Genomic DNA, 27,405 nt, shown 5'->3' with positions numbered 1-27,405 from the left:
AGCCAGAGAAGAGAAAACAATACGTTGCTAGAGTCTAGCATCAGCTTTAAGGCTTTCCCCTCTCTCTCCATCAATCATCTCTCAGCCTCTCTCTCTTTCTCTCCATCTCTCCCTCACTCCCTCTCTCTCTCTCTCCATCTGTCCCTCTCTCTCTCTCTCTCTCTCTCCATCGCTCCCTCTTTCAATCTCTCTCTCTCTTTCTCTCTCCCTTGCTACCTCTTTCAATCCCTTTCTCTCTCTCTCTCCATCTCGCTCCCTCTTTCAATCTCTCTCTCTCTCCGTCTCTCTCCCTCTCTCGCGCTGCTAAATTTAGACGCAGCAATTTCCTGTTTCTAAACGCAGCGCGCGTCGCCCACATGTGTGCTGAGTTAACGGGGAAGGGAGGCCTGATTTAGAATCTCTAATTAGACGCTGGCAGAGCTATTGATCTGCGAGCGAGCCGCCAGCCCGGGTCCATTCCTGGGCTCATTAACGGCGGGCTGTTTAACGAAGCTCCCGGTGTTCCACTCCACGGGGTGGAAATGTCGGGTAAGCTCTCACATGCCGCACACATACATTGTCTAAAGTCTTGTTAGCAACCCGACGGCCAAAAGACTTTAGGACTGTTTTTGTGTTGCTGATGACCAGATCGATTTGCACAACACAACGCAGAAGAATGAGCAACCATGTTTTGGTGTCAGCTCCAGGAAGGATTCGCGAATGTTCTGCATTTATATCGCGCCTTTTCTAACCGGTGGCCACTCAAAGCGCTTTACAGTTACTGCCCGACATTCACCCCGTTCACACTTCTCGTTGTAGGCCGGAGCGGTTGGGGTTTTGTGTCTCGCTCAGGGACACCTCGACACCAAGCCAGAAGGATGGGGGATTGAACTAGCAACCCTCCGATTGCCAGTCGACCCGCTCTACCTCCTGGGGCCGATGAGGAAGAGGCTGTTTGGCCAACGTACCCGAGTCCTCTGCGTCCTGGTCGTCGATGAGGCCCACCGGCACTCCGATCTCCAGGCACTTCTTGCTGTGGGCTTTGGACTTCATGTGCTTGGTCAGGTTCCCTGGAAGGAGAGGGAAGAAGAGGGTGTTAAACCAAGCAAGCTATCGACAGTTTGTATTGTTCAGCTGAACTATCATCCCTTTTATTTGTTTTGCCATTTTTTTATTGTTGCTAATCTATATGCAAAAATGTCCGGTGTGTTAGAGTTTGTTAGAGTTAGTTCAGTTTGAGGGTTCAGGGTGTTAGTGGTCCGGTTAGCGGTCGGGGTATGATGAGCGAGGCATCGGGGTGACACGGGGGGGGGAAAGGGTATCAACCCGTTTAAAAAGGCCTGCATAGTTTCATCCAACTCGGTCTTTTAAGTGGGCGGAGACCTGACAGATGCAGAAAGTGGGTTTATATAAGAGACCGTTCTCCTCCTCTCTCTGTCTCTGTCTCTCGGCAGGCAGGCGGTGTGCAATGTGCAAGTATCCGGTGAAGACATTTTTGAAAGGAACGTGGGCTGTGGCGCTTTTGCAGCGCCGCGTGGGAAGGAAGTTCAACAAGGAGCGGTGAATCATAGCTGCTCGGGCGGTGGGATGGAGAATCAAACAGAGATGTAGGTAGGGGAAGGAACACAGCCGCAGCAGTGAAAAGGCTTCTTTCTCTACTGGAATGAACGTGAAGAGTTAAATCTATCTTTAGGTTGTGCATACCATATCCATAATACATTGGATTCGTCATGCAGGAACATATGAGTCACCGATAGTTTGGATTGCAAAACTAATGTTGTGAACGACGCCCTCGTTTGTTTGCAGCCGCGTTCGAAAGCACGGGTCCGTGTCGAAGCTCCACTTGCTCGTTTGGAGTTCGGAACACAAAAATGGAACATTGAAGCCCGATGTTCTGAGACATTCGTGTTTTCAATAGGATTCCAAATGATCGTCATCATTAACACTCAATTGCGGGCCGGATTGTGCAATGGCCAGAGATCAAAGGGTCCTTTCAGCAATATGTCAGACCCCCTACCTGCTCCTTAATGACATGTATCTAACCTCACTGGGATTCACTTTGGATAAAAGTGTCTGCTAAAATTAAATTCAAATAACAAATCGGAAAATAGTCGAGTAAGACTAATAGTTCTTCACCTGAGGGGCACACACACGCACACACGCACACACGCACACACGCACACACACACACACACACACACACACACACACACACACACACACACACACACACACACACACACACACACACACACACACACACCTGGAGGGAGGGGTGAATGGCTGAACCAAACACAACACGCGAGCCCGGCATGGCTTGGTGGGGTTAAAACAACACGTTAAAACAAACGGCGTCCCACCTTTGGTCTTGAAGGAGAAGTTGCAGTGGATGCAGTGGTACGGCCGCACGTCCGAGTGCGTGCGGATGTGTTTGCGCAGCATGCTGGGCTTCTTGCAGCGGATCCCACACTCCTCGCAGATGTACTTCCCCCGGCCGCGCCCGCGCACGTACACATACTCCTCGTTAGACTTGTACCTGCGGGGCGACATTGGCGGCGGGGGGGGGGGGGGGGGGGAGAGAAATTAGCGCTGGATTTCAAATAATATAGCGATCATGTACACCTGAGTTTCTTTTTTATGATCTGTCATAAAGAAGTGTTACACTTGCTGATTTATCAAAGGAGTAAATATGCAATTCGGTTGGAGTTCTACATCGACAGTTAAACCGACAAAGCAATCATGGAATAATCTAATTTGAAAATTACTTTATTTGCATCTCAAATAAATCGCATTAAACCAATGAATGAATTGTATGAGTCTGTTTTCTTACCCGCCGTCAAATATCTTAACCCTTCTCGGTTCGGTTTTAGCTGCCACGTCCTTCTCCGCCTCTCCCCCGGCCTGGGTCTCCGGCGGGGGCTTGCTCACATTTTCCACCGCCTTCGTCTTCTGGGACAACAGCAGCTGCACATCAAAACAGTTTGGGGTTAACCCTGCCGCGTATTTGCATATTTAAACCCACGCCATCCTCAATGTTTTGTGCCTCAATAGCCATCCATTTACCAGCATGTAACAATAACCAAACAACGTTTGTTTCCTTACCATGGACATGACATCCTTCAGCTGGCTCGAGTAGGACACAATGTCAGTCTTTCCGCTGGTCTTTATCGCCGAAGTGTAGAGCATCTTCTTGGAGCACTGCTTGGAGTCGAACAGGGACATGACCACCTTGGTGGGCAGGCCCAGGGGGTTGGGGTTCTTGGGGCTGATCATCCAGGCAGCGTAGGCGGAGGTCTTCAGGTCAGTCTGGGGCACGTGGAGGGGCTTCCTCTTCATCAGGAAGCACCAGGTGAAGGTGGTGGCCGTCTTCAGGCTGGGGAAGGACAGGCGGTGGCTGTCCTTGCTGTTGCCCGCGGAGGCCGACAAGGTCAGCTTCCCCTGGCTGCCGTGGAAGCTGGACGGTCTGATGGGGGACTTGGCCGGGGTCCACCTCTGTTCCTCGCTCTTGTCCTGGGGCTTCAAGAGGTTATTGCTGGTGATGGAGGTGGTCTGACTGAACGCACTAGTGGCATCCCGAGGGACCACGGCCGCGTCCTTGTCCGGCGCGGTGCTGTCCGGCGACATGGGCTTGCAGACGTCAGTGGCCTCGGAGTCCCTCGCCGCTTTACCTTCGGGGAGGGGCGGGGCCTCGGTCTCGATGGGGCTGTCCGCGGGCTCCGTGGTGCACACCTGACGGACGAGCGTCAGCTTCCTCTGTCGCGTGACGTCGGCCACCTTGGAGTTCAGGTAGTTGACCGAGCGTCCGTCGGTGAGGCAGGCGACGCCGTGTTCGTCCTTTGCCCGCTTCTGGTGCTTCTCCATGTAGATGTCCAGGCTGTTGGCGGGGGAGAGCATTCGCTTGCTTGAGGCGGTGGGCTCCTGCTGAGGGCACAGTGTCACCGAGGCCAGCTTCTGCGTGCAGTGCAGGGAGCCGAGAGAGGTCGGCTTCTCGACAGGACGGGGGGTCTGGGAGCTGCTGACCGTCTGCGTTTGCGCCCGATCCCTGTTGACGATGGGCGTCGTGTGGAGGTCATTGTCGACGCTCTGAACGGACGGATGGCTGTTTCGCTTGGCTAAAGAGGAGACAGGGTTCATTTGTTCGTGGGTTATCAGAATCTGTGGCAATGGAGTAGAAACCGGTTGGCTCTGGCCGAACGAGTTCCTTTGCGGTCCTCCGGGTAGAACGACCTGCTGTGTCTTGATCTCAGGACCGAGATGCTTATGCTGAGCCATGTAGACATTCTGGTGTACCTCCGAAGACTTTGAAACACTCAAGTTCGGATTGGAGAGCGGTATCGTTAAAATAGGCATTGTCAACTGATTTCCCTGCGCGCTTGAAAATGAAAATGTTTGGCATGCTTTCTGAGCAGAACACTGCAGTTGGTACCTAGGCACCAAGCTTTTCCTTTCCTCGGGTTCAGACGGTTGAGGCAAGGTACTCTCACGACTTACCACAATCTGACTCGGAGGAGGTGGTAACTTTTGGCATGTTTGAACCCTGGACGTTTGATGCCAAGGGTGGGGAAGACCATATATCTGAGGCTGCTGAGTCGGGCTACCCAAATTAATACTTTGCACCATTTTCTCAGTAATTGTTATGGGTGTATCGACAAATTGTTGGGCAATATGACCTTTGTTGACAATATTAGCATCTGGAGCTCTGTGTTGAATGAGAGGTTTAGTGTTCGATAAAGCCAACTTCTCCAGCGGGATAATCATCTTCCTTTGATGTTGCGGAATCTCTGGATTGATCTTTAAAGACATCTGCCGAACGAGCGGGCCCCTCCGCCTTTCAATCAGTGGCACCTGGGGAACCTGAGAGCCCTGTATACATCTCGCGGCTGGAGACAAGGACCTCCTGGGAGACACATTGGCACAATCAAAGGACTTGCTACGGTAGTCGCATGAGATCTCCACCGAGGGCTGAGTACAGCTGATCTGTTCGGAGGCAGCCCGCCTCATGACACCAGGCACCCCTAGGGTGTTGAAGGCTGCTGACAGCCCAGGTGGTTCTTGGACAACAGTGACGCACTCGCCCCGGGAAGGGCTTTCAGATCTGGCGGCTTCTTCTCTGTCGAAAGAGGCCGAGATACTGGAGCAGCGTGAGAGACTGCTGTCCCTGCTGAGGCTCCTGGAAAGGCTGGACTCGTAACTGGATTCTCCTGAGGACTGCTCCATCTGAGCCAGCCGAATTCGCTTCTTTTTAGGTGGGAGTTTTTCCGCTGGTACCTTGGATAGGCTTTCACTTCTCGGGGGCCAGTTGAAGGATTCTGCTGGCTTTTCCGTCGGCTCAGTGGCCTGCGTGTCGTGTTCTCGGTCAGGCTCCTCTGTGACAAGGATCTCCGGCACCTGGATGTTGTTTTGACGGACCAGGCGAGACTGGTGCACAGGGGTAGTGCTCTCGACAGAAACAGTTACGGGGTCGTCAGCACTGTTTTGTCCCTGTTTTCCATAGTCAACAGTCTTTGACATTTTTTCCTGGTAGCCATCAACTGACACATTCTCTGCTTCTGGTTTGGTCTTGCTTTGGACATGTTTGATGTCAACAGGTGATCCTGTCCTGTCAAACGATTCGGATGTCTCGAATGAATTCGGTCGACTCAGTGAGTTGGTGTGTCTGATGACCGAGGTTCCACTGCCTTGTCTCTGCAGGTCTCCTCTCTCTTTAGCAGAAGTGCTGATCTGGGCCTCTCTGATTGGTGACAACCTGGAGTCAGAGGGGTCTATACCTCTTGCTACGAGCTGGATCTGAGGTAGTTGTGCTTGGTGGCCTTTGGGCTGTGTGTCCACTGCGACCGAGCGAGAATGAGAAAACGTCTGGCCGGCCCCGGCGGACGTCAACTGGCACGAATCGAAGCTGACAGAACACGGAGGAATAACGTCTGTCGGTGATTGGTCGTCGTCATCTCCGACGCTCTTCATTTTCCTTCTCTTTCTAATCGAGGTCTGCTGGTCCAGAACACCTGGAAGTCCTGATACCCTCTGGACCGGGGGCTGCACTACGGTGACCTGGAAGACATCTGGATCACTTTCTTTAACGATGACTGGCTTGTTTTTCGGACCATGAAGCTCAGAGCAGTAGAACTTCTTGTGATTTTCAAAATTCTCAAGCTTTCTGTACCGATTCCGACAAGTCTCACACTCATACATGGTGCCCTTCGTCTGCATGGGCCTTCTGCTCTTGTCCTGACCATGCTCGAAAGACCTGCTTCGTTGCGTCAGCTCCGTGGATACATTGGAGCCATGGTAGCCTTCGTCCATCGAACGAACCGTGGGAATACTGTGCTTTTCGTGTGTGGTGAAATCCTCGATGGCCACTTGCCTGACTAAAGTGCGGGAATGAATAGCAGGGTTGGGGGTAGAAGGGGCCGAGGAAAATACATCATCGTTCAAAGAACCAATCTTGTCATCAAACGACTGGCAGAATCGCAAGGGGTAGGGCTGTGGGGCAACATTCATTGGAAGTCCAGAGTTTCCTGGTGTCGTTGGCATGGAGTTACTCCTGGTGATTGGTAAGCAATCCATTGGCGGGTATTGAGAAGGGACCGAAAGAAGAAATACTGGCTTTGATTTATCTGTGGGGGTGAAAGGAGATTTGGGAATATCAGAGCTGGAACTTGACCTTCTTCCGATGGGATTAAGGTCAAATTGAAAAGAGTCTTTGTAAATGTATGACTTTGGCGAGTCTATGCTTCCTCTCCTGGAGAGAGAAGTCCTTCTCGGTTTGACGCTGTCCAGCTGCTTGTTATCCACCACCGCCTCGTTGTCCGATATCAACTTTGAGATCCGCTCCTCTAAAGAGAGTGCCTTGGTTTCCAGAGGCGGTCGCATCATGTGACCCCCCGAGGGTTGTTTCTTCTCCTCTGGGACGTAAATCACCGGGGCTACCACAGGGGAGACATTCGAAACGGCGATCTTTGAGACGTCCGTTTCCGCCGGAGGGGTTATCTTTACAATTGCAGTCGGTGGACTCATCGCCTGGTCTGCGCTTTCAGAGCGTGAGAAGTAGCCAGAGTCTGTGCTTCCTAAGCTGCGTGGACTGAGCAGGCACTTGGCCTGCTGCTGCTGAGAGAAGTCCGTAGCCTGTTGCCTCTGAAGCTGAGCGTGGCCCCCGAAGAGAGGGGACTTGCAGTGCTGGTCTTCGTCCTCGCTCACTCGGTCCAGCGAGGCATTACTGCAGTCCACCTCTTTCAAAGAAGACAGAATGGTGAGGCTGGACCTATGATTGGCCGTCTGGAACTCTCTCTGCCGCTGTGCAGCCGCTTGCTCTGGGGCTGGATCGGTAACCCTCGGGCTGTCAGCCCTCAGAGGGGAGACATTCACCGGGTAAACAACCACCTTTGGAAGAGCTGCCGGCAACTTTGGCTCATAGCCACCGTGACCGGAGGCTGGTTTGACCAACTCTGTGACACTTCCAGATAGGTCTCCCTCTCCACAGAGGCCGGCATGCGTGGTTCCTGCGCTGTACAAGCTGGCTTCAGATAGCGCCGTAACACTGCTTTGGGAGGAGTCAGGGTCTTGGTCCGCAGTGCTACTCTCTCCATCGCTGTCCCCGCTCTCCTCGGCCTCCGAGTGCGTCCCGTCTGCTCGGTCAGATTCCTGGGAGAGCGACCCACTGCCACCGCCGGATTCGGATCGGGCGACGAGTCCGAGTTTGATGGCGTGCGCGCGGGACTTCCTGTGCTTGTACAAGTTGCTCTTGGTCTTGAACGAGAAGCCGCACGTGTCGCACGGGTACGGTCTCTCGCCCGTGTGCGATCGGATGTGTTTGAGCAGCACGCTGGGCTTGGCACACGCCCGACTGCAGTACTCGCACACGTACTTCCCCTGCTTCTTTGGCTTCAGATCCTTAGCTGCCTGGTCGGCATTTAAGTTCACCACCGTGGCCATTTGGACCGGGTTGCAGCCAGGCGTCACTGGGACTTGGATTGTGCTGGGAACGCTGGCTGTGATGGACTGGCACGTGTGAACCACCGGGGGCTGGCTTTGCGGCATGGCCTTACACCCTGAAGGAACGGGGGCGTGGGTGATGGCGGTGGAGGTACCAGTGTGGAAGCTAAATTGCAAGCCCTGTTTCTCCTTGCTGGAGGCTAGGAAGTGGGGTGTGGTTTGATGCGTAGACTGCAGTTGGGTCACAAGGCCCGAGGTGGGCACGTTGCTCCCGATTGGAGAAGCGATGCCGATTACCTTCCCTTTTGTGTCAAAATAATACGTCTGCACATGGGAAGCTTGGTTCTGAAGACCAAAGTTGACGCTTGTTGGCACTGTCCTAACGTCAGTTCTGGGCTGGACAGGGACAGTCTGGGCTGGTCTCCCAGTGGCTTGGACTGGGAAGGAGCCCTTCCTCTCCACTAGGGTGCTGAAGTCCTGCTCCATGGCCTTGAGTAACACTTCGAGGGGAGCGTTTGAGTTGTAAGACCCCCCCTCGAAGTTGGGGTCACTGCTGTCACCGCTCCTGCTGCACTCGGGCTGGGAGGCCTCGGCTGCAGTCGCAGGTTCCTCTCTGCCGGGACTGGAAGTCGACGCTGGCGTCGACGGCGGCGGCAGTGGCGGCGGCCGCGAAGAGGATGTTTCCGGCGGCTTCAGCTCTTCATGGTCGGGGGAAGATGTTCCTTCCGCGGGAGATGCTGATGGGGCTTGCTGGGCATACTTGGGGTCTCTGTTGACACTAGGTGACCTTGGGGTGGTTTGCGACGGGCTCTCCGGTTCTGCAGGGCAGGAGACGGTTGCTGTCTCGGAGGGCTGTCCTGGAGGCTGATCCGGTTTCTTGGACTGCAGGGGCTTCTTCACGGGAGACTTGGGGATTTTCTTCAGCTGGTTCTCTGCCACTATTTTCTTCCTCTTCAGGCCTTTGATGTTGTCTGCATTTCTTCGACTGCTCCCAGATATCCCTGAGGACAACAAACGAGAGGAAACAGGAAGGTGAGCGAGGAACTCACAAAGGGCCATGACATGCTAACCTTTTTTTGGTACAAAAGAAACACAATAAACATTACGTTCGATTCCTGAATGAAAAAATAAAAATGGAAATAAGCTGGCAGAAAACCTTTTTGTTTTTCAAAAAAAGCACACGTGCTTTTGATAGAAACACCCACACAAAAGAATATATAAATAATAAATACATTCTTGTTTCTACTAAACTAACTGCATGGTGCCACTTGCATAACCGTACAATAAACAAATGAAGTAATTTTGTTTGGTTTTATTGCCCAGGCCTTATATAATCAATGAAATAAATGCAATGCGGTTACACAAGCAATGAAAATAATGCGGTGCCTTCAGCACTTCAAACGTTATACCTTGGAACAGGAGATTGAAGTTAATCCAAATTAATTCAGTCAGACGCGGAAATCAAACTCTTGTGTTCAATGTCAAAACGCTCACTTTTAAATAAAGTTGTGTTTCCCCTGGCACTTTGCTCATATACCAGATGCTGGTTCCCTTTCATAAGTTTTCCTTCTGCTTTTCAAGACCAATTGGTTCACTATGACAGAGAAGTCACTACAAAATACTTTCACTTTTGCTCTTACGATCATAAAAGCTAAAGGAAAACCCACATGTCCACAGCGAGGCGAACACAGAGACCTAGTGTTGTTCGAATGGGCGCACCCAAACCTTCGAGTGGCACGCAATACATGACCATCGCAACTGAAACCGGCAGTGCTGGTTTCAGCTGTTTTTTTTTTTTAAGGATGTGTGACGTAACCCGTGTCACAGTTCCTTGCTTGTTTGGGTATTTCCCAAGAGGAGGTCAGGATTCCTCCGGTCACTCACAGAATTAGACTGAGGAGGACCTAGTCTCTTTACATTAGATAACCTGCCTCCCACACTCCCACCCTCACTGCGGTGCGGCCGCAGGCCTTTTCAAACCCCCCTCCTGCTCTAGAAATAGCGTGTTCTGCACACACCAACGTGAAAATATAAAGCATGACTAATTCCCTTTTTTGCACGACGGAAAAACAGCAAAAAATAACTTGCAACTGCAAAAGGGGATCACTCTGTGTTCCTTAAAAACAAAAATGCAACATATGAATTACTTAATATAGACTTATTCAGTGAATTGTATATTTAAGTTATTATTATGAAGTCTCCTTTTTATATTAAAAAATCTTATTTTGTAAATGTTCAATCATTCTTTCCATTGAGTAAACTTTAAATGAGGTGTTTAGCTCAGGATGAGAGAGCTATAGATAGGAGGCGACAGTCAAACAGATTAGCCTCTGTGACATCATCAGCGGCTGTATTTTCACGGAAGGATTTCTATCGGTCAACCGATCCCATTAGAAGGAAGCTACGCCTTGCTCTGCATGCATGGCCTGCTTTCGTTATTTACTCGTTATGTTCTACAGTGTTTTGCAATCATAGGAAGACGGGTCACATATTTGACATCGATTCATTTCCTGTTCAGCCAGAAAACACATTCAGAGTCTGAATGAATCTCCCCAGCTTGCTGCTGTATAGTAAAATTGCTTAGTAAATAGTGAGCTTTGAATAAATGAACGCATTCATCAAATGTCACGATGTAGACAAAATAATCGAGCAATTACACAAACAAATTAGTTTTTAGCTTTTTAGCATTTATACTTTTTTTTAGTATAAAGTAGTACGTCTTTACCTCCGCGAATAGTAAATCTACCGGCCCCAACTGCTGCATGTTAATATTAACCTCCAGTTTCACTCGTCCCCATTCATGTTTTTCCGATCCTCCCCGTCTGGTCCCTAGTTCAGGTTACACACCACGGAACATCCCCGACAAAAGATGGGAACGGGAGGAATTCCCTCCACACGCCCCAGCGGGAAAAGACCCTGGACCCCAGAGTTCCTGTTTGAAACGTAAAACCTAATGCTTTTGACACACACAAACACCCACCCACCCACCCCCACACACACACACACACACACACACACACACACACTTACAGAGGCACTAACACACACATACACGTAACAGCACACACACAAACCAGCACACAGACACACACCCACACACACACACTTACAGAGGCACACACACACTCGCGTAACAGCACACACACAAACCAGCACACAGACACACACGTACAAGCATAAACACGCACCAGCACAAACACGCACCAGCATACACCGAGACGCACACACACACACACAAACACACACACCGACACATACACACACACACACACACACACACAGAGGATCCTACCGTTGGGTGAGCCAGTCGGGTCTTTGAGTTCTTTCTGCGCCTCCTCGATTTTATCTGCAACACAAGAACACAGGAGGGCATGTTGTCACAAGGTGGCAATGGAGGAGGAGGAGGAGGAGGAGACAGACGTCCGCCAGACAGGAGGAGGAGAGGAGGAGAGGAGGAGAGGAGGGGAAGGAGACAGACGTCCGCCAGACAGGAGGAGGAGAGGAGGAGAGGAGGGGTGTTCTCAGCAGCTGAGTGCAGGCAGGAGATGCTTCCCACTCGGAGGGATGGAAGGGCTAATGTGAACCAGACCTCCTCCTCCTCCACCACCTCCTCCTCTGTGCTGCTGGAGGGACGGAAGCGACAAGAGCGCCATGGAAACTAACCGAAGCACTGTACACACGCACGCACGCACGCACGCACACACACACACACACACACACACACACACACACACACACACACACACACACACACACACACACACACACACACACACACACACACACACACACACACACACACACACACACACACACACACACACACGGGGCGGCAGTGGGCGGCAGTAGCTCAGGAGGTAGAGCGGGTTGGCTGGTAACCTAAAGGTTGCTGGTTCAATCCCCGGCTCCTCCTAGCTGAGTGTCGAGGTGTCCTTGAGCAAGGCACCTAACCCTGACTGTTAGCTCCCCGACGAGCTGGCTGTCGCCTTGCATGGTTGACTCCGCCGTCGGTGTGTGAATGTGTGCGTGAATGGTGAATGTGAGGCAACATTGTAAAGCGCTTTGGGTGGCCGATGGTCAGAAAAGCGCTATATAAATGCAGTCCATTTCCATTTCCATTTACACACACACACACGTGCATGCACAGCCACAGACACAAACAAACAAATGTGCCTGCACGAACACACACACATGGCTTCACCCTTGCACATGCACGCAAACACACAGACAAACACACACTGGACTACAAAACAAGTATGTCAACATCACAATTACACTAACACCACACGCGTGTGTCGAGGGTGGGTCTTTATTTTCTTCCCTAATTAAGAAATATTGTATGACGAACCCAATGGATCAATAGACAGAGGACCAATGGTGTGTCATTATTAAAGTGGGACTTAACGGGCCTACACACACATACTTTAAATTAGGACACAATCTTCTCATGATTAACGAATGTGACGGGACAAGCGAACGCTGACAGCTTCACTCATTCATTCCTTATTGCTCGGGAGTTTATTGGCCACCCGCATGCGCGCACACACACACACACACACACACACACACACACACACACACACACACACACACACACACACACACACACACACACACACACACACACACACACACACACACCATGACATCATCTTCTAACACACAAAACGACGAAACACCTCCACGTATGGTTCCCACATTACCGCTGTGACCACCTGATTACGTTTAAATCTATGTTTACATGTTCTCTTGTTTGCCCGCGGGGAGCAGGTGAAGGAGGCGAGAGGGGGAGAGAGAGAGAAGGACAACTCTGCGGGTCTGCCCCTGCCTCAATTATATAAGCATGTTCAATGGGACATGATGCTGCGTGTGGAACACGTCAGAGAGAGGGAGCGCGATAGAGAGGGAGTGGGAAGATAGAAAGCTGAAAGAGAGCAGAGAGGAGAGGAAAGATAGGAAAGAGGAGAAGGAAGAGAAAGACGAAAAAAATGAGGGGGGGGGGGGAAGTGAGGAGATGCTATATATAATACATATATAAATATGAGAGAGAGAGCAAGAGCGAGAGAGACGCTTTCACAGGCTGGCTGTGGGAGGAGGCATGAGGGCCCACGTGCACACTCTTGGTTAGTGTGTGTGTGTGTGTGTGTGTGTGTGTGTGTGTGTGTGTGGTTTGTCTGCGTGTCATTACACATGCATGCACCTGTGTCTACTTGCTCATGGAAACACACAAACAAACACACACGCACGCACGCAAACACAAACTCGGACACACACCCCCCACACACACACACATGGGTGGTCAGTACAAGGCAGAGCCTCTGAAACATAGAGTCCCCCCCCCCCACCCACCCACGGAAACTCCAGGATATGGAAAAACAGACCCGCTTTACACAAAGAAGACAGAAAAACCCTACAGGACCTACTGGTCCCAGTCTGGTTTTAATCTGGTCCCAGTCTGGTCCCTGACTGGTTTCAATCTGGTCCCAGTCTGGTCCCAGTCTGGTCCAGGTCTGTTCCTAGTCTGGTTTCAATTTGGTCCCAGTCTGGTCCCAGTCTGGTTTCAATCTGGTCCCAGTCTGGTCCCAGTCTGGTTTCAATCTGGTCCCAGTCTGGTTTTAGTAGGGTCCCTGCTAGCTCCCTGCTAGCTCCCTGCTATCTCCCTGCTATCTCCCTGCTATCTCCCTGCTAGCTCTCTGTTAGCTCCCTGCTGTCTCCCTGCTAGCTCTCTGTTAGCTCCTTGTTAGCTCCCTGGTAGTTCTCCCAGTTCGATCCCATCCAGGACGCCCCCCTTGTGGGATTTTCCCTCTTTCATTTTTTTCAGATCCTTAATGTGCTGCCGGGAATAGAGGGGGGGGGGGGAGCCCGGGAACGAGGTCAGTGGGTGATGTCATCCTGAGAGTGTGTTTGTGCGTGTGCACGTGCGTGTCGTGTCTCTCTCCCCTGTGGGTGTACATGCGCGTGTGTACACTACACTCTCTCTCTCTCTCTCTCCCTCTCTCTCCCCCTCCCTCTCTCTCTCTCTCCCTCTCCCTCCCTCTCTCTCTCAGGCACACGCCACAGATTACATAACGCCTCCCAGCCCTGCGACGCAGCTCAGCTAAACAAAGACGCCCCAGCCTCTGCAGGAACACAGCGAGCACCACACGAGCTTCAGTGTGTGGGTGTGTGCGAGTGTGCATCTCTGCCTGTGTGCATGTGTGTTTGAGTGTGTTTGTGCATGCGTGTTTGAGTGTGTTTGTCCGTGGGGGTTTCAGTTGTGTGTGTGGGTGGGTGCACAGTGTCTGTACAGCGTGTGTGTGTGTGTGTGTGTTTGTGTTTGTGTGTCAGGTTTTTTTCAGTCTTAATTTGTACATGTTTATGTCTCAGTGTGTGTGTGTGTGTGTGTGTGTGTGTGTGTATTCATGTTTGCGTGTCCCTGTGTGTGCATGCTCTTTTTGAGTATTGTCTATATCGATAACCGTGTCCAAGTGTGCAGTGTGTTTGTGTGCACATGTTTATGTGGTTATTTGAGAGAGTGTGCGTGTGTGTGTGTATGCGTGTGTGAGTTGCAGCCCGGTGGTGTAGCATGAGAAAGCCTCCACCTAATCTACAACTACACACAGAGATGATGCATGACCAGTGTGCGTGTGTGTGTGTGGGTGCATGTGCGCGTGCGTGCGTGCATGCGTGTGCGTGCGTGCGTGCGTGTGTATATCTGTGTGTGCTTGTGCGTGTGTGTGTGTCTGTGCGTGTGTGTGCGTGCGTGTATATCTGTGTGTGCTTGTGCACGTGTGTGTGTGTGCATGTGTGTGTGTGTGTGTGCGCGTGCATGCGTGCGTGCGTGTGTGTGCTTGTGTGTGCGTGTGTGAGTTGTCCTGGCAGAGAAAGCATGAGGGCTTGACATGGCTCCAAGAAGCCAGGTATAGGTGCCCCGTGCTGGGCCGAGTCCCAGTGCTCTGCCCCTCTGCCTGGCTCTCAGCACCCGGGTGGGGAGGGCCTTCTAGCGGTGGTTAGGGGGTTCGGACTCTCAGTCTAACGGTTCTGGGGCCTGTATTCACTGTCTAGCCCCTATCTGCTCCTCACTGACCTGTCTTTGTATTCACTGTCTAGCCCCGACCTGCTCCATGATGACCTGTCTCTGTATTCACTGTCTAACCCCTACCTGCTCCTTAATGACCTGTCTCTGTATTCACTGTCTAACCCCTACCTGCTCCTTGATGACCTGTCTCTGTATTCACTGTCTAACCCCTACCTGCTCCTCACTGACCTGTCTTTGTATTCACTGTCTAGCCCCGACCTGCTCCTTGAAGACCTGTCTCTGTATTCACTGTCTAACCCCTACCTGCTCCTTAATGACCTGTCTCTGTATTCACTGTCTAACCCCGACCTGCTCCTTGATGACCTGTCTCTGTATTCACTGTCTAACCCCTACCTGCTCCTTGATGACCTGTCTCTGTATTCACTGTCTAACCCTTACCTGCTCCTTGATGACCTGTCTCTGAACCCTTGGTTGAGAGACTCTGCAGTGGTGAGCTAGATGATAGTGAAGAGGAACAGAAGCTTCTATCCGCCCCCCCCCCCCCCCCCTCCGTTCTGTGGTTCCTCCGAGTTGGGGCCGTGTTATTGGACGTAATGGTTGCTTACTTTAGCGGTAATGTGGTCAGGGGGGGCCTCAATGTTTGCACAGCCCCTCCAGTCTGTGCACGTGCTAGTCCCGCGCACGTGTCTGGTGTATTAGCATACCGCGGCGGGGAAAAAGAGGACGTAGGTTATTGAATACCGCTTGGACACACGCACACGCACACACACACACACACACGTTAGCGGTGTATGCTAGGCCTAAAAAAAAAAAAAGTTTGGTTCCTGTTGGTTGTCAGTTGAGGTCATGGGTAGGTAGGGAATTTATTTTATTTTATTTTTTTTTTTTTTTCAGCGGCAGCGAATGATAGGTAGGTTGTTTTCATTTAAAAACGAGAAAATTCGCTCATCTTTGTACAGAATGAAGAGGTGCTGTACCAAAACGTAATTATAGGCTGCATCCGAATACTCATACTTGCATACTATATAGTATGCATTTTGTAGTACGCAAAAAATATAGCGCGTCCGAATACTCAGTATGCATTCTGTAGTACGGAAGACGTTTCCGAATGCGTACTACCGCCAAAGTAAACCACGGACTTCACTACGCTATCCCACAATGCAACAGGAGTCTAGTAACGAACGAAGAAGAGATGGCTGACTCGTCACCACCAGAAAGACGTCGTAGAAAGCGGCGAAAAAAAGAGACATTAAAAAGAGTAAAATAGTAAAGTAAGTAATTAAGTAAAAAGAGACATTTTTAATTTAATAGCAACGATGACAAGACGGAAAACAGGTAACTTATCAAGGTAATTTTGCCGGCATCTGAGGGGAGATACGTCATCTCCAAACTTCCGGTGGAGTTTCGGCGATGTTCGGAAGCGTTCGGAGGCTGTAGACCGTACTACACAGTCAAGTGTAGTATGGTCAAGTAGTAGACACTGGACAGAAATAGTATGTACTAGTAAGTGTTCCGAATACTAGTAAGTATTCGGATGCAGCCATAGTTTGCATAAAAAAAAAATATATATATTACAGGGTCGGTCAGAAACCGGAACCAAACAAAAAAAAAATTCAGGCCTTATGTACGGAGAGCTAGCCCCGGCTAACTATGACGTAACAACGATGACCCCTCTCGGTATCGCCACGCCAACCAGAAGGGACGCACAGCAGGGGGCGGGACCAAGGTGGCGGCCTGTTCTGTTTCCAGTTCATTTTGAATAACCTTTATTCAGGTAATCAAAAGGTACGGCCTTTGATTCGCCGGATTGAGATTTGCGAATCGCGGGGTCGATTTTTTTCTCTTTGATCATCAATTCTTTTAAATCTTTTTCAGGCATGAATATAAATAGACGCTCCTCAGAGTGAAATAACATGAGGAAGCAAAGGGCTTAAGCCTGTCTGTATGGGGTTTACTTCAATGCAAACCAATAGCTCCAAGTGTAGTATATTAGGTATATTTTATGTATTAGTGCAGTAGGTGGGTGAAAATTGGATATCAATTTTCCCAGGGCCTCAGAATCCTGATTCAAATTGAATAGAAAATAAATGGAACTGAAAACAACTGACGAGGAACAGAAAGACGGCGTTACCTCGGACTAGTCCAGGGTAAGGGTCAGAAAAACACGCGTCAGAGTGACACACGAATAAAAACAAAATAAAGGAGATAAAAAAATGTGAATATATTCAGAAACTCATAATTCTGTCGCCGTGGGCGTCGAGCCCAAATTAAACATCTCGCCAAAGACCTCTGGAAGCTTCTTTAACGGGGCGTTGTTCAAAAATCCAAACTTTAACAAGCGTCCTTATAAACGCCAGAGAAACACTCCGTTAAAAAGTAAAACAAATGTTACGGGCCGCGTCCTGACGACAAGCAGAACACAGGCAGTGTACGCTCCAAGAAGGGCAAAGGCATCGACAAAATAAAACAGTTGAGAGAACCAGAGGAACGTTTCGCTGGTGCTGCAGTAATCCTGAGGCCTTGGGAGATTCAAACGTCAGCTAGTAGTTCACTCTCACACACACACACACACACACACACACACACACACACACACACACACACACACACACACACACACACACACACACACACACACACACACACACACACACACACACACACACACGCAGTGTAAAGGGGACTGTATATGTGGCAGAACACCTCTTTAAAGGAGTCCCCGGCACGCACACGTCTCCCAAATGCCAGCGTCCTCTCACACACAGTCCGGGCCTGGGATAAACACGTCGGCACGCCAGCACCAGTGGGAGCCCGAAGGTCAGAGTTATTAATTACCGAAGCTAAATATTGAAGAATATACAGTTAGCAACGCTGTCTGCTGATACTTTAATAACAGCACGCACATCCGCCGTGAGAATGTCAAACCAAACCCGTCACACACACACACACACACACACACATGCAGATACACACATCATGTTCAAACAAACACACACACGCACACACCATGTTCAAACACACACACACACGCACAATGTTCGAACACACACACACCATGTTCCCCACACACACACACACACACACACACACACACACACACACACACACACACACACACACACACACACACACACACACACACACACACACACACACACACACACACACACACACACACACACACACACAGCATGTTCAAACTACCAGCAGCCTCCCTCCAAACACACCATCAAAACGCCCCTTGGCACGACGTTATCAATAATTAATAATCGGGCCGAACCCAGGCGCTCTCCCCCTGACAGACGGATCAATATGCTGCGCGCTGGAGAGACAATACCAGCGAGCTAATGGTTCTCCTCAGCATCCAATTAGAAACCTGCTCAGACGCCCGCGAGCGACGCGATTGGATCACCGTGAAGCAGGAGCATCCATCAGAGGGGTGAGGAGGAAGGGAGAGAGGGGGAGAGAGGGACACATCTGCATAAGGCTGGCATCAGCTCACCGCAAGAGACAGGTGGTGACACACACCCCCACACTCTAACCCCCCCCCCCCCCCCCCCCCCCCCCCACCCGATCGATTCACCCACCCACTCACACCCAACTCACACTACTGACTCCATGTTGTCCCCACACCACCACCACCACCACCACCACCACCACCACCACCACCACCACCCCCACCACCACCACCACCACCACCACCCCCACCACCACCACCACCACCCCCACCACCACCACCTCAACCCCAGCCAACCACCATCCGTCCCCCTCTCCCTCCCTCCCTCCCTCCCTCCCTCCCTCCCTCCCCCCTGACAGCTGCTCCCACCACGGGTGTCCCTGGCCGTGTGTCCTTCTGTATCCTCGGCCGTATTTGTTCTCCACGAGCTTGATGGGCCCGGCCGCTCTTGGTTATGGCAGCTTGTTGCCATGGCAGCGTGTGCAGACGCCATATGCACAGGAGTGTTTTGGGTTCTGTTGTTGTTGTTGTTGTTGTTGTTATTGTTGTTGTTATTGTTGTTGCGTCGGGCACACCGGACGAACGGAAGCAAACAAGAGGACGGAAACGACGAAAGAAAACCCCCAAGAATAGTGGTACAAAGAAAGTACAAAAAGAGGAGGGAGAGTTTGTTGTCTTTTGTCTTTCTCCTGGCGGCTAGCACCAGCCGCTAAGCGCTAACGGAAAAAAAGGACTTGTCATTTTGGACGGGACTGGGGGACAGGGAGGGGGGGGGACGGGGACGGGGGGGGGGGGAGAAGCATCTGTGGCGCTAGCCCAGCACACATATCAGTATGCTTGACACGCGCCGTCGCCAACGACAACACGCTGCGACCGTGCCAAGGGGGCTAGCACTCCATCGAGCCGGGGCGTCTTATTAGCGGCCGCCAAAGTCAAGCACAGCCGTCAATCCCGCTGGGTTGACGCCGCCTCTTGCTAGCGTTAGCTGGCCAGTGTCGTCGCTACGCCGCTAAGTATCCGTCGGCGGTGTGCTGTTGCACTCTGGGAAGTGTGGCGTCGTACAGGGTTGGGGTTAAAGCCGTTAGCTTGGTACCCTGAGGTTACGCCAGGCCCTCAAGGCCCAGGACAGGGATGGATGCAAACACACACACACACACACACACACACACACACACACACACACACACACACACACACACACACACACACACACACACACACACACACACACACACACACACACACACACACACCAAGGGGAAAGGCAGTGTGTGTGAGTGGGTGGGATGTCTTGGTGATAGCAGGTGGAGGGATGGACAGAGAGCCAACTGCACATTCAGAGGCTGGGCTTTTGTAACGCTGGAGTGGAGCCTCCATAGAAATCCTGGAGAATAGGAGACAACAGGAGAGGAGACTGAGGAGAGGAGAGGAGAGAGACTGAGGAGAGGGGAGGAGAGACTGAGGAGAGGGGAGAGGAGAGGAGGGGAGAGGAGAGGGAAGGAGGGGGAGGAGAGGAGAGAAGAGGAGAGAAGATGAGAGGAGAGGGGAGGAGGACAGAGGATAGGAGAGAAGAGGACAGGAGAAGGGAGGAGGAGAGAGGAAAGGAGAGAGATGAGATGAGAAGAGAGGAGAGAGGAGAGGAGTGACCGAGGCGAGGGGAGGAGGAGAGAGGAGAAAAGAGAGAGGCGAGGGGAGGAGAGAGAAGAGAGGAGGAGACTGAGGAGAGAGGAGGAGACTGAGGAGATGAGAGAAAAGGAGTGAAGCCAAGAAAAGAAGTGAAAGAAAACGAGAGGAGAAAAGGAAGGGGATATAAACAGAAAGTGGGATAGAAACAGAACAGAAAAGGGGATGGGAGAGAGAGAGAGAGAGAGAGAGAGAGAGAGAGAGAGAGAGAGAGAGAGAGAGAGAGAGAGAGAGAGAGAGAGAGAGAGAGAGAGAGAGAGAGAGAGAGAGAGAGAGAGAGAGAGAGAGAGAGAATGGAGGATGAGCAGGCTGGAGATGAAACAGAAGTTGGCAGCTGCCTTCTCCTTCTCCTCCGTCAGTGGGCAGGAAGACGGCCATTATGTAACACCACCTTCTCTCTCTCACACACACACACACACACACACACACACACACACACACACACACACACACACACACACACACACACACACACACACACACACACACACACACACACACACACACACACACGGCGGTGACATAACTCTGCTGAGCTGTTTTGTCTCTACTGTTTGGCTTCCCTTGGCTCGGCCTGATCGGAGGAAAAACCAAATTCATACAAAGGTTGAACTTGACACAGACAACTTTCTCAAACCTTTCCCTCACATCAGAGAGGGGATGGAACCCATTGACGGCATGGAAACACTTTGACGGAACACAAACAAATATAAATCGATATATGGATGTGATTTACTGTTAAGATAAGAAAAGTCACGCGTTGACAGGAATTGCGCTGTTTAAACGTCATTCAGATTCACCAGGTCTGTGTGTCACACACCACACACAGTTCTAAGGGAAACATGTCCCAACATGTCGGTCAATGATTGCCGTTCAACCGCACTGAGCGGGGACGAACAGGCTTCCTCATCGTCTTCTTCAGCAGTATCTCTGCGACGAAGAGTACAGGGCTTGGTGGGAAAAAATGGGTGAAATCGAACTCTGGCCGAATCATCTCCTTGCGGAATGGACCGACCAAGTTCCACAGGTGGGGGGTCAGCCCTCAGCAGACAGACACCCCCCCACCGCACACAGCGACCACGAACCGAACGTGAACTCCCGACCGCTCGTCTGCCACGGCGGCGGCAGCAGCAGCTCAGGAGGTAGAGCGCGTCGACTGCTAACCGGAAGGTTGTTAGTTCGATCCCCCGGCTCCTGCGTCGGTGTGCGAGTGTCTGAACGAATGGTTGCAAGTCGCTTTGGATAAAAGTGTCAGCAAAAAAATCCCCTGGACGTAAAAAAGCGTACTTGTTTACGTCACGCCAGCGGAAACGCGTCGGTGTTTCAGGCATGAATGCGGGCCGGTCGGCGCTCTGCGAGGGTAGACGCTGCCGTACAGCTGCTGTCGGGGCACAGGCAGTCCCGTCAAAACAACCGCCGCAGCTGTGGCCTTGAACGCTGTACAGAGAGCGCGAAGACGCGGCAGCCACCGTGACCTCACTTCCTGTGCGAGGAGCGCTAGGCATCCCCCGAGAGCTGCTGTGTTCTGTAACCGCACACACACACACACACACACACACACACACACACACACACAGGCAGGCTCCACACACAAACAGGCACACCTGTACAAACCATCACAGATGATACACACACAGACAGGCTTACACACACACACACACACACACAAACACACTGTCAAACATAACCATACATACCATCTCACAGACATAAACACACAGTAAGTCTTACACTTAGTCACACACACACACACACACACACACACACACACACACACACAATGCTACTGTCCATGGCTGGAACATCATGTTGGAGTGTGACATGTATGTGTTAGAGTGTGTGTGTGTGTGTGTGTGTGTGTGTGTGTGTGTGTGTGTGTGTGTGTGTGTGTGTGTGTGTGTGTGTGTGTGTGTGTGTGTGTGTGTGTGTGTGTGTGTGTGTGTGTGTGTGTGTGTGTGTGTGTGTTAGAGGGAGAGGCTGAGGTGTGTGTCCGTGTGTTCCAGTGAAAGGGTGACATAACCGTTCTAATCCTCTGAGTGACAGGGGGATTTCGTGGGGGGACAGGGGGAGTGTGACCAACCTCTAGGGCTTGGACACGCCCCCAGAGATAACAACCCATAACAACAACAGTCTTACCTGGTGACGCAGAGCAAACAGAGAGAGAGGGGCATTCTGGGTAAAAGAGAGAAAGGGGAGGAGTCACCCAGAGAGTGACGTGGGTTAGAGGTTAGGGGATTCTCAAAGCGGTTCTTCCTAGATGGTCAGGTCGGATAACCCTACCACCACCTCACCAAACGTTGGTTCCCACACACACGTTCTCAGTGTGTGCGTGTGTGCATGTGTGTCTAGCATTGTGTGTACCAGTGTGTCTACCCATGTGTGTGCGTGCATTTGTACCCGCGTGTGTGCATGTGTGTGAGTGACGTGCATGTGTGTGGTGCCACCCCCGCAGGAAGCAGTAGGTGTGTGAAACCGACAGACGAGGAGGCTCTGGCAATGTGTGGGCACTGGTGCTGGACAGTCTCTCTCTCTCTCTCTCTCTCTCTCTCTCTCTCTCTCTCTCTCTCTCTCTCTCTCTCTCTCCCTCTCTCTCTCTCTCCCTCCCTCCCTCCCTCCCCCTGCCAGTCTGTCGTCGTGTGTCCTAACCTAAATATAACACAGACATCCATCTAATCGCTCTCACTTCCCCTCTTCTCTCCGTTTTCGGAGTCTTCGACTCGGAGCAGAAAGCAGCGCTAAAGTAGCATAAAAATGAAAAAAGAAATAGAGGAAAATACCAGCGGCGGTGTCCACGGCAACCTCCACAACAACTCGAAAAACAAGGACAACAAGAGCAGCAGCAGCAGATGGCCCGCCCCTCTGTTTACCTCTGGGGGGGCTGCGGAGGGATGCCAGGTGATTGACAGGTCAACAATGGCTACCTGACAGCTGAGCTCTGGCCTGACAAAACGACCCCCCCCCCCTCCTCCCCTCTGACAGAGTATCCCCCCCGACATAGATTTTAGCTTAGCTCTGTTAAGTCGATAAAATAAGACGGTTGAAGTTAAAGCTATTTAAGGTAAAGTTAAAAGCTAAATAAGTCCAAAGTGGGGACTGAAAGAGCCACACACACACACACACACACACACACACACACACACACACACACACACACACACACACACACACACACACACACACACACACACACACACACACACACACACACACACACACACACGACTTTCTCCAACCTCCTCCAGAGTTGTGTTGTGAAAACCTCTGACCCGTCGCAGCATGTGTGTGCGTGCCCGTCCGAGCATGTGTGCGTTCGCGCGTGTGACTCACAGATGCAACGGAGGCCTCGGAACAGAATGTACAGCGAGGAATGTACAGTACTCACCCCGTCGACGCTCTAACAAAACACACACACACACACATACAGTCAGCCCACTTATCCCCTGGGTCACGAACAGAATAGAGAGCGACAACAGCAGCAAACTGTTGTCGCTATGTCAACAATGTGCACCCGCAAGTTTTACTAGCCAATCAGCTGCTAGACAGGAGAGAGAGAGAGAGAGAGAGAGAGAGAGAGAGAGAGAGAGAGAGAGAGAGAGAGAGAAGTTGGGGCGTTGCCAGTGGTTTCCTCAGAAAGATTGTGACGAGGAGGGGAATTCCTGTAAATGTCCTGGGATGGAGGGAGGTGAGGCTGAGGTGATGGGAGAGGGGAAGGGCAGTTGACGAAACTGAAAACAGGCTCTGGCACCTCTAATCAATCTCTCTCTCTCTCTCTCTCTCCCCCTCTCTCCCTCCCTCCCTCCCTCTCTCCCCTCTCTCCCTCTCCTAGATAGTGCATATGAGTTCATGCCGCTTGAAATCAGGGAGTCCTGCCAACTGTCACGTCGCCTAGCCTAACCTCTCCCTCCCTCCCCCTTCTCTCCCCCATTCCCCACCAACCAGGGGAGGAGTTAGGCATGTTCCCGCCACAGCTATGTCATCGCCAACACACCAAACACCCTGTTCCCCTGGGGCCCCCGGCCTCGGTGACTGGCCCCTGACTCACGTAGACGCTGATAAAGAGAGGCCTCATCAGGTCTGGAGACGTCGGACAGACCTACTCAGATAATCTCGGTCTGCGGGTCAAGTCACTGGACGGTCAAAGTCTCACAGGATTGGACCCGCCTAATTCCGGGCCTAGACCTCAGCCCTGGGAAACAGAGGAGGAACTCCCAAAGACCCAGAGGGGAGGAGACCTCGAGACGGAACGCTGAGGGGAAGCCCCGCCCCCTAGAGACTGACCCCGCCCCCCTGAGACCGTTAGGCCTCATGTTTGATTAGAGTGACACAAACTGAAATTCTGGCTGGCTGACTTTCAGACCAGACAGACAGACAGACTGCTTTTTGAAAAACCGACACTAACTGACTTGTTTGTTGGCTGACAAACTGACTGGTTTTCTAACTGACACTTACTGACTGGCTGACTGGTTGGCTAACTGTCACACTGACCGCCTAGCTGGTTAACTGATAAAACTGACTGGCTGGCTAACTGGGGAGTGTTTACAGAGCAGACCATCGCCGGGGGCAACGCCTGCTTATCTGGCCGGCTCCACTATGTACACAGTGTTAGCCCGGCGGCGCGGCTAACGCTCCAAATGGCTGTTAACGATAGCTGCCGCTACATTTAGCGCGCGACAACACTGTAACCCGACCGAGGAAAGGAAAAGAGGAAGAGAGAGAGAGAGAGAGAGAGAGAGAGAGAGAGAGAGAGAGATGCAGTTGGCCTTTTGTCACAACGGGGATTTCTGTGGCCTCGTGACCGTTGGACAGTTTGGCAACCGAACGAAGGGGGGGGGGGTTCACAAAATCAGAACGATGTTTACAGAGGGCAGCCGGGAGGGACGCTTTCTGCACTGTCACCACCACAGGCCCCTGGCCAGGGGTAGAAAGGCAACTCTGACAGGAAGAATCAACATTGGGGACCGCTGTAATGACCGCTGGTGAAAAGCCCACCACACAGAGCTGGTATTGTGGAGTTACAGAAAGGAAAGACAAACACGTACAACGTTTGGATGGCTCTGTGGTTGTTCCGATAACTTTTGGTCGGTCGAGGAACCCCACTGAGGAGTGTGTGTACGCCTAGGTTGGAGTGTGTGTGCACGTTTTAGGAGTTTAAGAGTGTGTGTGTGTGTGTGTGTGTGTGTGTGTGTGTGTGTGTGTGTGTGTGTGTGTGTGTGTGTGTGTGTGTGTTGCATGACTATGTGTTTCTGAAAAAATGAAGCTTACTAATCGTATGCTTAATCTGTGTTTTTGGCGAGGGGAGACATTCACACATGCGTACGTTCGTGTGCGTACGTGCTTGGGTGTGTGCGTGCGTGCATGTGTATACGTGAATGTGCGTGTCTCGCATTGCGCAAGAGCCCCAGCGCAAGCACGCCAGTCGCTCCTATCAGAAAATGCATCTGCCTCCGTCTATGGCAGCGAGAGCGACGCGACGCACGGCAGCACTTCACCCGAGGGTATTCCCAGAGAGTCGAGACGTTTCACAACCACACTTCCTCCTCCACCTCACACCACCTTGACACTCGTCAAACGTCAAACCGTCTGAACTCAAACGGCTCTTGCATGGGGAGGATGGGGGTGGGGGTGAATCAGCGCTGCCTTGTGACACAGGAGACCGCCACACCCCAGGACCACTGCATTCTTTCAGGAAGATACCGCCGGGTTTTGACGCCTGTTTCTAAAGCCTGGTTTTTACAGCCTGGTTTTACCGCCTGATTATAATGCCTGGTTTTGACGCCTGATTTTACCGCCTGGTCAAATGCCCGGTTTTACCGCCTGGTTATATTGCCTGGTTTTACCGGCTGGTTATAATGCCTGGCTTAAAAGCATTGTTTTACCGCCTGGTTCTGACGCCTGGTTTTACCGCCTGGTTCTGACGCCTGGTTGTACCGCCTGGTTTTCTAACACCGGGTTTGAGCGCAGACCTCCGCGGGGCGGGCCAGGGGAGTCACGCTGGAGGCGAACAACAAACCGACAGACAATAGAGGCGTGATCGGGCGCAGCGTGCGATGGCCGGCCGCTGCCTGAGAACCGGTCCGTCCAGTCGCCGAGTTAATCGTCCCAATAGGAGGCCCCTGGAGACCGTATCGCTGATGTTGGCCGCCATGGCAACCGCCGCCTCTTTCTGGAAATTACAGTTACAGTAATGCGTCATTTTCGGGAGAAATCTATTATTAAATATTTTTTTGGTTTGCGCAGCTGCTGATGTTTTGCAATTAGTCAGAAGAATTAGCAAGAAGTCAGCCAGATGGTACGTGTGTTTGGAAGATGTGTGTGTAGTTTGTGTGTAGTTTGTGTGTGTGTGTGTGTGTGCGTTTGTATACGTGTGTGTAGAAAAGTTAGCCAGCTAGGAATATAAGCTGAAATTCCAATACCCCTCCTAAGCTAACTCTGTGAGGAGACACACGAAGGTACCAAGACCTTGAGATGAACTTAGCATTACAGCCGAACAGAGGAGCTCTAACTAAACTAAGTTTTGGGTTCAGGTTCGGTGTTCCAGTTAATACCGTGGCGCCGGTACCATTCTGCCAGCCCCCCCAGGGTGGCTGGTGACCAACCGAACACCCTCCCTCTGGGCACTCCCTGCATTGTTCCCACCGAGTGCCCACCTCTCCCCCTCTCCCTCGTTCTCCCTCTCCTCCGTTCTCTCCCTTCACCTCCGCCGATGCCGCCGGCAGAACCCCGGGCTTTCAGACCTCCTCCTCGGAGTATCCGAAGACAAGACGTTCCCGTAGACACACGCTTGGAAGCGTCGTCAAAATAAACCTGTTTGTGGTCAAAGTTAGGTTCCAAGCCCTGTTGTGGTTTCACCGTGTCCCATTTAAAGGTCAGAATCCTGACTTTAAAAGAGAGCAATTCTACAAAATCCATTCTTTCCCCTAAGACGCCCACCACCAACTGCCTGATGTGAACCTGGTGTTGAATCAGGACTAGACCGGACCGTCGCTCATCAAATATTAACGAGCGGCGCAGGTCTGGCGTTCCGAAGGCTGTGGCGTTCTCGACTGAACACAAACACGGCGGGACGGGAGCCGGTGGATTCATAGGCCAACGTCGGGTGGTGCAGCCTAACAAGCAGGGGTGGAGGTGCGCGTGTGTGTGAGTGTGTGTGCGCGCGCGTGGCTCCGCGCGGCAGGGGGTAACGTTACATAACACCAGCGGGCGGTATCGAGACGAGGAGGAGGAGGAGGAGGAGGAGGAGGAGGAGGAGGAGGAGGAGGAGGAGGAGGAGGAGGAGGGGAGAGAGACTCAGTTCCTTTCGTTCTCTCACTTTTCCGTGTTCTCCTTCTTCTGCTTATAC

General features: G+C 51.7%; 1 protein-coding gene and 2 long non-coding RNA genes across 5 annotated transcripts in view; all 3 read right to left on the bottom strand.

Annotated features, from left to right (window-relative positions):
• The window catches only part of hivep1 (HIVEP zinc finger 1), a 41,512-nt gene that overhangs the window by 4,589 nt on the left and 9,518 nt on the right, over positions 1-27,405 (bottom strand). For 2 of the 3 annotated variants that reach the window (XM_060043515.1, XM_060043516.1), the window contains exons 3-7: positions 11,201-11,254; positions 3,082-8,909; positions 2,810-2,943; positions 2,340-2,515; positions 948-1,049 (exon numbers count right to left, since the gene is read on the bottom strand). In XM_060043515.1, the coding sequence (XP_059899498.1) occupies positions 948-1,049; positions 2,340-2,515; positions 2,810-2,943; positions 3,082-8,909; positions 11,201-11,254 (6,294 nt within the window). The other variant, XM_060043517.1, reaches the window with a different exon arrangement.
• LOC132451212 (uncharacterized) lies at positions 14,274-18,470 on the bottom strand. Its single transcript, XR_009523993.1, has 2 exons — positions 15,050-18,470; positions 14,274-14,959 (listed from the first exon to the last, which is right to left on the bottom strand). It is a non-coding gene; the product is annotated as an uncharacterized LOC132451212 (long non-coding RNA).
• On the bottom strand, positions 25,154-27,394 carry LOC132451211 (uncharacterized). The gene is made up of 2 exons (XR_009523992.1): positions 26,013-27,394; positions 25,154-25,971 (listed from the first exon to the last, which is right to left on the bottom strand). It is a non-coding gene; the product is annotated as an uncharacterized LOC132451211 (long non-coding RNA).

The sequence above is a fragment of the Gadus macrocephalus genome, chromosome 22 (assembly GCF_031168955.1).
Source record: "Gadus macrocephalus chromosome 22, ASM3116895v1".
Classification (NCBI taxonomy): domain Eukaryota; kingdom Metazoa; phylum Chordata; class Actinopteri; order Gadiformes; family Gadidae; genus Gadus; species Gadus macrocephalus.
The sequence above is the reverse complement of the archived record's forward strand: the minus strand, read 5'-3'. Positions and strand labels throughout refer to the sequence as shown.